Genomic DNA, 12,206 nt, shown 5'->3' with positions numbered 1-12,206 from the left:
TCAAGGTGAAGTAAAAATAAGGCCTTTTTGATTTACAAACTCAACCACTCACAGGTTTTCATGGCTGTTGTAGTACTTTGTTCAGTGGTGGGTGGTGTTGAAACTGCAGAGACAATTTATCAGCATTACAGGGTGTCAGTTTATATTATTTGTAAACTTTAAAGCAAAGTTTGTTTGTTGAAGGTACAGGTCCTCTAAATATAAAAAATACCATATGTCACATACTGATGATGTAACTTGAGGGATTGGTGATTATTAAATGGGATGTTTTTAAAAAGGATGTTTTTGTAAATTATTTTAGAGAGATATTTGGACAGAGCTCACAAAATCACAGTCATCTTTACTAACACTCATGAAGGGTTTCTGAAGTGCACCTGAAGAGAATTAAACCAAAGTTATAAAAAAACATTGTGGTAACAGTTTCTAACAGTAGTGAAATTTCTCACCTAGAACCATCACTGTGGCAGGAGGAGAATGACGTGATGGTTTATCAATCCCCTGTATTGTGTAGTAACAGTAAATGTCGAGTGATCCAGGTGATGTTACAGCTGCCCATCTGAACACTTCAGCACCAGTGAGATCCAGCTCACATCTCCAAGTGGTTTTTACATTCTTCTCCTCACTGTTTGTGTGGAAATAACGGTGCTTCACTGTAACATCTGCTGGCGTCTCACAGCTGGTCTTCACTGAGCTGGACTCTCTTATGACATCTGGAGATACTTATAGGAGATTCTGCAACAACACGAAACAGATCACTACATTACCATCTTCTTGACAATGTTTACAAGTACAATAATATTACATTATTCACGTTTTGTGTTTTAAAAAAATCTAAAAAAAGCACTCAAGTCGAAATTCAAATTCCTGGGCCTACACATAGTCACTTCTATTCTTTAGTGAAGATAGCCCAACAGCACATGTATTTTCTAAAGAAGCTAACAAGAGCAGGCATAACCTCTCCATCCTCACTGGTTTCTACAGATGTGTTATTGAGAGCGTACTAACCAGCTGTCACTGTCCAACCCAGGTCCTTTAGAAAAACATTTTTCTAAAGATAACATTTTTTTGGTTACACTTTATTTTAAGGTGTCCTTGTTACAGTGTAATTATACGTTTAAGTACAGAGTAATATTAATTAACTACATGTACTTACTATGTTAGGTTTAGGATTAGGGTTTGGTTTAGGTTTACTTGCATGTAATTATGCATAATTTATTGTTATTATAGTAAGTACATGTAACACGTGTAACAAAGACAACTAAAATAAAGTGTTACCTTGTTTTTCAACATTTTTGCAAAACTCAAAAAAATTGATCTATACATACAAATTCATCTCACTTTTTTTCTTTAAAACTATCTGTCAGGTTAGAGTCGGGTTTAGTGTAGGTGGTACATTATTTTCAAAAGTGATAGAGCGATAACCTTAGAGCCATTGCCATGATATGTGCATGAACCAGCATAACAAAATGTTGGCACAGCTGTTTATTTGTTTCGGATAAAACTGAAAAATGCTTTTTAGCGCCACTGAAAGGATTGTCACCATCATAATTTTAATAGTGCACTACAGAGCAAGACTGACCTACCAACAAAAGATGTAACAATGGCCTCATAATTTTCTATTACAGACCTTATGTGCAATACTTTATGTATTATTATTTACTTAATATTAGTAATTACTGTATATGTATTAATTCACTTACAAATCAGTCATATCACACTGCCGCTACACTTTCTGAATACTGTATAATACCTACTGATTTAACTGTCAGTTGTGTTTTTACTGTGTCCCTTGTAGTATTGTCTGTATTTATTGTTCATATTTATTGTTGTCTTTTTAGCCCTTGTTACTGTCTGCTACAAAACACTGTGTTTCATTTTTATCCTTTGTCATAAAATATGATCAAATAAAAATTAATTTGTCTTACTACAGTAATAGTCTTTATAGTAAAATGAATATGTCAGGTAGTAGTTCATGTGTTTCTATTATCTGTTTTATTAAAACTTTACACATAACAATCAGACATGCTGAAATATTTTAGACAATAAAACTTTGTTACCTATAAATGTGGACATTATTTAAGAAGATAAACAGCAGAGATCACTTACTGTAAGACTGAATCTCCACAAAGAGTAGAAAAACTATGATGAACAACTCCATTACAGAGAGAAAAGAGACAGAATGAGTCTTACACAATGGGTGAATTAGGAAGTAGCGCATCAGACCACAGAAACCTTACAACATACTCTGCATTTTCATGCAGATGAAAGTATAGATCATGATTTACATTTACAGCCATATGCAATGTAACATTTACATACAGTCATAGAGCATGAACAATAATATCTAATATAATAGTTTTAGAGGCCTGAAACATTTAAAATAAAATACATTTTAAAAGATAAATGTTAAATTCTACTTTAAGTTTGAGGATGATTCTTAAAACATATACTATACAGATACTATACTATACATATACTATACTAAACATATGTATACTATACATATACATATACTATACTATACAGAGTACACACCCATTCAGAATTACTAACACAACAAAATACACATTAAAAAAAAAAAAAAAAGGATAAATATGGGGGACAAAAAAATTCAACAAATTCATAGTTCCATACATTTCAAAAATATTTTTAAACAATTTATTAATTTGAGTTAATATGAAAAACAAAATCAACAAATTATGTTGCATAAATTTCACTTAATGAATTTATGATTAAAATGATTAATAATACACATTTTTTAAAACGAGTTATTTGAAAATTGCATGAATTTGAAAAACAAAATGAGCATTTCTTAATTCAAACAATTTCACTTAAGGTTTGATTATTAAAAAATATATTTGTTTTTAAATAAGATATTATTTGGATCAGAAAAAGCAGCAACATCAGTGATGACAGTGAGTGCTTGTGTCTTTTGCTTAGAGTGTCTGATGCCCAAATGTGCATAAATACTACTTGATTACTTTTTTATTACTAACTTTAGTGAGACACTTCATTGAACCAAGAGTTGCAGTATGCTATCATAATGTCAGGCCCCATTGGATGTTTTGACCTGCCGTTCAGTCTGTATTGCACATAGCATCATGTAGGAAGGATGATGCTTCTTGGAAACAATCATAACATAAAAAGGCCATTTATTAAAGCTGAATACACACGGGAATGAATGATTTACTAAAAACAGGATGTGAATCATTATTCTCTCTTCCATCTCTGATGTAATCGGCTGGATTTTGTGGGAGGAGAAGCTAACGTCACATGATGGACCTTGAAAAAACTGATTTAAGCAGTTTTTAAATACAACAAACTTATAAGAAAAAAACATTTGGTTCAAACCTTCAGATGGTTCAATTTCTTTAGAAAATACGTAAAATATTTCATTTATCATTACAATTTTAGTTCAGCTCTTATTGAATGCCCAAGCTCCACTAGTGGTACTGTACTAGTGGGTTTGCCAGAGAAGATGCTCTGGATATTCGCTGAGGTCACAGTATATTCCACACCAAACACTGAATAATAAAAAAATAAACACCTACTGTTTTTGTCTGAAAGTAAATACACTTTATTTATAGTCGCTATACATAATGAACACAGACATGAGATTCATCAGTGCATCTTCACCAAACTGTACACGTGATCTTCTGCGTTTGAGTGAACTGGTTTGTCAGGGATCATGGAGTACAGGTGATAAACATTCTTAAGGAAGAAGAAAGATTATTAAGACACAAGTAAATGTGTTTGTATTCTGTTCATGATGGACAGTTATGTATTTGGTGTGTGACATTGTTCAAACATACCTCATTTTCCTCTGGATTTCCCTGTTTCTGTTGTTTATTGACCAAAACATCTGTAATGCAATACAAAGGCATTAAACGCGTTGACCTTGATGAACAAGCTCTTTGTCATAAAACTTTCATGTATTTTTAGCTTTGACACAGCAGAATAATCTCTCTGAATAATTCTATGCTTCAGTGTTGTGATGAATTTAATATTTGTCCAACTTCCTCCATATTAGCTCAGCATGATTAGAAGGCTATCTCACCTTCTAAATGTAGACACCAAACATTTTGTTTTTGGAATACAGAGGAAGTTTTAAGTTGTGAAACTACAGTTTGTTTTCATAGTAGGCCTATATTAACAACTCTTATGTGAACAAAACAAAAATTTGATTCCTCATAATATGACCACTTTAATGAGAGAAAGATGTCATTACCTGATGGCTGGTAAACTGAATTTACATACATAATGAAAGAGTGAGTGTCTGTGGGATCTGCTGTGCTCTCCTGATTTGACTCTGGGTGTTCGAGGCCTTTGAAAGAACAGCATGATGAAGAGGGTCAAACTGAGTCAATAGAAAACTATACAAAACAAGAAGACAAATGTAAAATGGCTTCCCCGAAAAAGCTTCAAATTGTATGCATAACGTTAGATTTGATGACAGTGACACCAAACACAATCAATGCATGTCTTGATACCAGACACCATGACTGAATGAGAGCATTTGCAAAATAGATTGAAACAAATGGGAAGATATCCGTATAATTATACTTGGAATATAGAACTTAAGTCTCAATACAAGTCTGATGTATGTATAAATGACCACAAGCTCCTCACGTTCAATTTGATTCCTCCTTCTTTGCAAACTGTGAAAGAACGTGTTATCCGTTTTAGGAAAATCAGGGATATTGATCTTGACCATCTTAGTTGTACAATTGGTGACTTACCAGTTGTGGCCTCTGTTGACCAATATAATGCTGTTTTTACATCTATTCTGCAGAGTTTGCCCCTCTGAAAAAACGTGTTGTTTCTTTTAAGAAATCATCTCCATGGTATACATCTGAGTTATGCCAAATGAAAGCTACAGGCAGGCAGTTAGAGCGAAATGCAAAAAATCTGGCCTAACAGTTCATAGATCAATGTTTGATCACATCAGAATGAGTATCACAATGCTCTAAAAGCTGCAAAACTGGCATATTATTCTACAATTATTAGTAGCGACGTCCCTAATCCCAGAGTTATGTTTAGAACTGTCAACAATCTTATTAAACCTCCTAGTAACATTAACTGTTCCACTGAGCAGTGTAACAAGTTTTCATCTAAAATTGAGAATCTATAAAATGTTATTGCCTGTGATCATGCTTCTGAATTTGCTGAGTTGCATCCTCCAAATTTCCCTGATTTTGTTTTCTCAAGTTTCAATGCTGTAGATTCTGATTTCATTTCTAACCTTGTTTTGTCAATGAACTCAACTACTTGTATACTTGATCCCTTTCCCTACTGTGTTGAAAAACTGTTTGTCTGTTATTGTACCCCACATCACTGCTATTGTCAATGCCTCACTCAGTGTAGGGATTGTTTCTCCTGCTTTAAAAATGGCAGCAGTTACACCATTTCTTAAAAATCCTGGGAGTTATATTGCTGAGATGTCCAATTATCGGCCAATCTCAAATTTACCATTCCTGGCAAAAGTCCTTGATCGTGTGGTTGTTACCCAAATCCAAACTCATCTTTATACGAATAACCTACTAGAGACTTTTCAATCTGGGTTTAGGTCTGGACACAGTACGGAGACTGCTCTAGTTAGTGTCTTGAATGACCTTCTTGTTATAGCTGATTCTAGGGCTTGTGGCATTTTGGTTCTGTTAGATTTTAGTGCTGCATTCGATACGATATGTCACAGCATATTACTGGCCTACATATGTGGATTGTTCTGTGTTGAATTGGTTTAAGTCTTACCTTTCAGATCGCTCTTAGTTTGTTTACCTGGGTAGTAGATCTCAGACTGTGCCCTTGTGTCAGGGTGTCCCTCAGGGGTCAGTTCTGGGTCCTGTTTTATTTAGTGTTTATATGCTGCCTCTTGGGCAGATTATTCAGAAGTATGACCTGGACTATCATTGTTACGTGGACGACACTCAGCCTGATTCCACTTCTTCCTTTTCGACTCTCTCTGCCTGTTTGCTGGAAATCAAGGCATGGATGAAACAACTTTCTTAAGCTAAATTGTTCTAAAACTGACATTTTATTAATTGGGACTCCATCTAATGTTAATAAATGTAGTGATTTTAAACTTTCAGTTGACAATACCCAAATATCTCCTTCTGCCCAGGTGTGTAATTTAGGCGTGATTTTTGATGCTCAGCTGATTTTAATTCTCATTTTAAAAACATAACTAAAGTTGCTCATTCCATCTTCATAACATGTTTGCATTAGACCCTTTCTTTCTAGGCCTGATGCTGAGAGGCTTATTCATGCCTTCATCACATCATGGCTCGATGGCAAATCATGGCTCATCATAATTCTCTCTTTGCGGGTTTACCAGCAAGTTCCGTTAAGAGGTTGCAATATATACAAAACTTAGCTGTGTGTTTTGACTTACACATCCTCACGTCACATTACCCCAGTGCTCCAGCAACTTCATTGTCTCCAGGTTCAATCACGTATTGATTTTAAAATTCTGATTTGAACCTATAAAGCAGTGATGGGTTGGCTCCAGATTACATTTGTGACTTGGTTACTCTTTCCACTCCCTCTCGCTCTCTCCGCTCTGCTGGTTGTCTCCCTCTTTATCAGCCTCGTTGTAAATAAAAAACCATGGGGGGGCTTCTCCTCTAATGTGCCTAAGTTATGGAGCGCATTACCTGCGTTTATTAGGAAAGCTGCTTCCTTGATTTGTTTTAAGAAACTTCTTAAGACACATCTTTTTAGTAAAGTTTCTAATTTAAGATTTATTATTGCGAATCTATTTTTCATATTATGTATTTTTGGTTTGATTTGGTATTTTGTTTTGTACATTTAGATCTTTGAGTTTGAGAAAGGTGCATTATAAATAAAATGTATTATTATTATTATTATTATTGTTATTGTAAGATCCTTTATGCTGAGTTTTTTTTTTTATTATGGCCTGAACTGTTCCTTTAAAAGAAGACATGGTTAATAATGCTGATCTGCTGAAGACCTGAAAGAGGAAATGGTACCAGACACCGCGGTCACTGCACAGCGTTTCTAACCTTTACCTCACATGGTGATATCTGTTAGCAACTATGCTTTTAATTTATCTGAGATCATTCCCTGAGAATGATGTTCTCTTACCTCCAGATATGGGCTGAGATGTTTCTGGTACAGAAGTGATCAGGGAATATATCTCTGCAGATCCAGAACCACTCTAAATGACATAATCAATAAATTTTATATATGTATAAATTTTATGTATGTACATAAAATTGTAAATGCACATATACTCACCATACTAATTCCTTGACTGGGCACTTCCATTTTTATTGATCTAATTTAGCAAAGAATCAAATTTAGCTCTTTATGGCATCTTTTCATACATGTATATATCAGATTAGAAGCTAAACATTTACACATTTAGCTCCTCGACTACAAAAATATTTTTTATGAAAAATAAATATTTAGAACAATATATATCACAGACTACTGAATTGAATGCATGAAAAAAAACTTACAGTTTTCTTCTTTTTTGACCTAGAAAACAATGAGTTACTGCATTATATGTTTAATTCTAGCTTGCATTATAAATTCTATATTGAACAGCATTAAGCTCAGTATCTATCCAACAGAATGTACAATGAGCCTTATTCATGGCTTAAATTTTCATTTTCAGCATACAGTATGTATTATAATGATATTTCACAAGTTTGTTTGCTCATATTGACAGGTAATCTTTAAACTATTAAATATTAAACTTATTTGCCTGGTTTCTGCAGTGGAGAAGCTTGAGGATAAAAAGATCACATAACATTCTTGTACACAATTCACATATATTGTAATTCATGGGCGGGGTTATGTTAATTGTGAATGAGCGTGCATGCACACTATTTAAAAATTTTGAATTCATTTAGATACACACGTTTGTGAATCCGTTTTTTACATACCGATTACTCTAAATGTACTTATATGTTTATGAAAGATTGATGAATGAGGCCCAAAGAGTGTACATTTGTAAACTTTACTTACTTGCAAACCGGCACAGACAGATGAGTCCTGTGAGTACAGACAAGAATACAGCAACACCAGTGGAAACCAGCACTAAAAACCATGTGCCTGTGTCAAAACAAAACCAACAATTCAGTCCATGTTTATGTGTATTATGATGTTTAATGTGTTCTTTAGATATATCAGTCCACCTGACAATATAAGTGATACACAAAATAGCTGAGAAAATGTATATTTGTTTTACTTTTGTTGTGTGCATGGAAAGAAGTAAACGTTTTACAGAGATTTGAAATGGAATCAAATTATCCAATCAATTAAAATATGGAAGCAAAGACTCTATAATAATATTAAAACCTGTTTGTGGATCTGTAGGATGAGTCATTGAAGTGTGAACACTAGAAACAGCTGCAACAGAAAAAAAAAACTCAAATGAAATCATAGGCTAATTGACTAACACATGGTGAACATACACATCAAGGTTTCAGAGTTTAATGAATTCATGGTAAAATAAAAAATCGTAATATTGCAGATTGCTAATATTTAGAAAAGATAGAAAAAGTTACCTGTTCTGGGGGATGCTGTTGTGAAAGTGACAGCCATTGTTGCTGAAATTGAAATGGTAAAATAATTAGCTATATGAATAAACTTTTATTTTAATTTTTTTGGTCAGGTACAAGTTTTAATTGTGCACTAAACTTTACTCAAATGTGTGTATTTGCGAATCTTTTTGAGTGGATGCTTCTGTTGAAACTGCAGTGAGAACATCTTAAGTTATATTTAACATAAAAACAACAAACTTTTTATGTCTGCAAGCCAGAGCTAAAATAATTAGTAACATTTTATTAAATCTAGGTAACTTCCCCCAAAAATATAAATAAATAAGCAAACATATTGGGTGAAACACAGAATGTTCCAGTGTGATTTAACATTTTGTTCAGATATCTTTTTAGAGCACTCAACTAGAAAGTCTGTTAGTGTGTGATCCTCAGTCATTTAGTGTATGATGGCCAGTTTTCCTCTATAACTATTTACAAAGTCGGCAAGTGTATGATGTCTGGTGTTTAAAAATTGGTTCAGATTTTAAAAGTCGTGTAGTGCATTCCATCCTTAAGTACTTACTATGTTCTGATATTCTACTGTTACCAGGCAAAGTGGAGTTTGTAATGGAAACTGCAGAAAAAAACAGCATATAGTTATAGTCTTATAACAGAACATTAATAAAAATATACATAATTCATAAACAAATATTAACCATGTTGAAAACACCATAATCATGAGTCTCCAACATCCATGAATTCAATATATGAATCCAACATTAATTTTACAAGGAAGAGTGGATGAACTTACTCATCGTTTCTTTTGTTGTACTTGTTGACAGGTTTGTCTTGGAATGGAGGTCTGATAATAAAAATAAATATCGCAAAGGGAATCACTTTTCAGAAGGGAATTGTTTTTCCAATTTAAAAATAATGGAATAACCAGAAAATGTGTTATCAGGAACTTACCAGTTGTAGTGTATGTTAGGGTTTCAGAAGTGGACATTACAGTTACAGCTGTTGAAAAGACATTGTGAAATGTGTGGTGATGCACAGTATATACATATTTAATAAACAACAATGAACCTGAAAGAATAATTGACATTTTAAGGACATTAAGAGTAGAGTAATAATTATTTGCAAACTTTAACATAACGTTTTTGTTGTTGTTGTGCACGGTACAGGTCCTTCAAATAAATATAAATAAAATAATGTATGTCACATACGGCTGGTGTAACTTGACATCCCCTCATCCATATTGGTTAACATGAGTGTATTAATAAAAAAAGGTACACTGGACTGTTACTGTCAGTGGATCAGAGTGAGGAGACCGTTTTTGAATTTCTCTTTTTGAACCTCTCTTCTTTACAGTGTAGAAACAAGTTATTTCCACAGAGGAAGTCTGACCTCCAAACCAAATACTGATCTGAGATCCAATGAGTGAGAGTTGACATCACGAACTCACATCTCTGTATTCTGATTTTCATTATTACAGTTCAGCGGAACTGGGTCTGTTTTCAGAATAACTGACAACTTGGCCTGACAAAGACCTAATGAATGCATATGATGACACATGCCATGAACACAATGGCCACACAGCTGTGCTTAAGAATCCGCTCAACAGCGCTCAAATGCTAGCAGGAAGTGGACATTTTTTAAATTTCAGTACCGACTGGTACCAAAGTCGGTACTTTTGACAACACTACTGTGCATCGTGAAATTGCTTGCTTGGAATGCCATTCATGAATCTCTCTGTGACAACACATCTCTCTCTGACATGTACGTGCAGTGGGCTGTGTGTAAAGCATTTTCTTCTGCTTATTCTGAAAATGGTCCGCTTGGTTCGGGCTACGCAACATGCTAATTCATATACTTACACCCATCATGTCCACTAGCCTGTGGTTGAAAGAATGGGCCTCCAAAGTATTTTCTTCCATTGTGACAACTCCACAGCAGTCTATTACTTCAACAAATGCAAATCATGTTCTGCCGAACTAATGCTGTTCCTCAGTTGGTTAATCTGGTCTTCTGCTTACATTATAATTAAAGCAGAATTTACAGCAGGACTTAAAATCCCCTCCTCACTTTCACCAGGACTATCACCCAACAAATCTTCAATATGTCACTGTCGCAGCAGCGACATTTTCCACCACTCTCAAATCAACCTAAATGTTATTTCTCTGCCACTCATGAATCATCGAGGGGTTAGAAATCTAACTTTTGTAGTGGCAATTCACTGCTGTGACAGTGAAGTAATAAGTGATATGTCAAGACTGGATGGGCAGGCGAACTCGTGAATTGTTACTAAAAATTTCATTGTAGGCCTACATTTCTGTACATGACATTTATATATTCTCTTTATATTCTGTATGAAATTGTAATGGTTAGGTTTTAAGTTAGGGTTATGGGATCTAAAATGGTTAAAATCTATAAAATGGTTAAAATGCAATGATACAAATATCTTTATGATATAAAATATTCTTAAATATTTTGTTACTTTAGCTGTAAATGTTTAACAATTGTTTTCATTTTAGATGGTGTCAATACATACACTGTACGTTTCAGCATTTATCCAAATGTACAAAAAAATGTGTTTTTTAACCTGTAAATGTTGTTAATACCTACATACAAACAATGAAACCAGGCTGAAATTTCTCACCTAGAACCATCACTGTGGCAGGAGGAGAATGACGTGATGGTTTATCAATCCCCTGTATTGTGTAGTAACAGTAAATGTCGAGTGATCCAGGTGATGTTACAGCTGCCCATCTGAACACTTCAGCACCAGTGAGATCCAGCTCACATCTCCAACTGGTTTTTACATTCTTCTCCTCACTGTTTGTGTAGAAATAACACTGATTCACTGTAACATCTGCTGGCGTCTCACAGCTGATCTTCACTGAGCTGGACTCTCTTATGACATCTGGAGATATTTTTACAGTAGGAGATGCTGAAACAACACGAAACAGATCATTACATCTCATTGACAATGTTTACAAGTACAATAATATTCCAATCACATATTTTGGGTTCTAAATTGTGAAGTCAGCTGCTAATAAAATGTACTATATACAGGAATATTCTATAGTTCAAACAATATGTCAGGTAGGTTGTATTAAAACATCACACGTCACTTGAGAAAAATATTGCTGAAATATTATAGAAAATGAAAATTAGTTCACAAATCAGAATAAGAATCAGAATGAGCTTTATTGCCAGGTATGTTTACACATACGAGGAATTTGTTTTAGTGACAGAAGCTCCACAGTGCAACAGAATGACAGTGACAAGACAGGACACACATAATAAAAAGAATAATATAAAAATATACAAAATAGACAATGTACAAAAAAGCAAAAACACAATATATGTGACAGACTACAGAATTTAATCAACATTAAACAACAAAGATCTCTTACTGTAGGACTGAACCTCCATCAGGAGCTGAATCACTATGAAAACGATCAACTCCATTACAGCGAGTGTGAGAAAAGCGACGACACTCATAAAATAGGTGAATTAGGAAGTAGCACATCAGACCACAGGAAGCCATTTTAATCCATTGTGCAATCAGTTTTGTGAATGTAGATCATGTGACCACATGTACAACTCAAATTCATGTTAACAGAAGGCAGATCTGGGGCACATTTGCGCTCAAACTCATTTACTAAAGACAGAAGGTCGTTTTTTTAAAAAGTA

At 34.2% G+C, this 12,206-nt stretch overlaps 1 protein-coding gene across 1 annotated transcript; it reads right to left on the bottom strand.

Moving 5' to 3' along the window:
• Positions 1 to 2,925: 2,925 nt before the first annotated feature.
• On the bottom strand, positions 2,926 to 12,091 carry LOC107659555 (uncharacterized). The gene is made up of 14 exons (XM_016448543.1): positions 11,927 to 12,091; positions 11,167 to 11,457; positions 9,477 to 9,524; positions 9,319 to 9,369; positions 9,091 to 9,141; positions 8,535 to 8,576; positions 8,326 to 8,376; positions 7,993 to 8,079; positions 7,482 to 7,500; positions 7,258 to 7,297; positions 7,105 to 7,177; positions 4,229 to 4,324; positions 3,813 to 3,862; positions 2,926 to 3,711 (listed from the first exon to the last, which is right to left on the bottom strand). Exons 1-14 carry the CDS (start codon positions 12,012 to 12,014, stop codon positions 3,622 to 3,624), a joined length of 1,077 nt encoding a protein of 358 aa, XP_016304029.1. The 5' UTR covers positions 12,015 to 12,091; the 3' UTR covers positions 2,926 to 3,621.
• Between the last annotated feature and the right edge of the window lie 115 nt (positions 12,092 to 12,206).

The sequence above is a fragment of the Sinocyclocheilus anshuiensis genome, unplaced genomic scaffold (genome assembly GCF_001515605.1).
Source record: "Sinocyclocheilus anshuiensis isolate Anshui unplaced genomic scaffold, SAMN03320099.WGS_v1.1 scaffold848, whole genome shotgun sequence".
Classification (NCBI taxonomy): domain Eukaryota; kingdom Metazoa; phylum Chordata; class Actinopteri; order Cypriniformes; family Cyprinidae; genus Sinocyclocheilus; species Sinocyclocheilus anshuiensis.
This window is presented reverse-complemented; position numbering and strand designations above follow the sequence as displayed.

Excerpts from the sequence above, each read along its gene's own strand:
- LOC107659555 (XM_016448543.1), bottom strand. The coding sequence starts at position 12,014 with ATGAGTGTCGTCGCTTTTCTCACACTCGCTGTAATGGAGTTGATCGTT. Across the intron at positions 8,577-9,090 it reads CAGTAGAATATCAGAACATA|CAACAATGGCTGTCACTTTC; the intron begins GTAAGTACTTAA and ends TTTCAATTTCAG. Across the intron at positions 4,325-7,104 it reads ATCTCAGCCCATATCTGGAG|GCCTCGAACACCCAGAGTCA; the intron begins GTAAGAGAACAT and ends GTTCTTTCAAAG.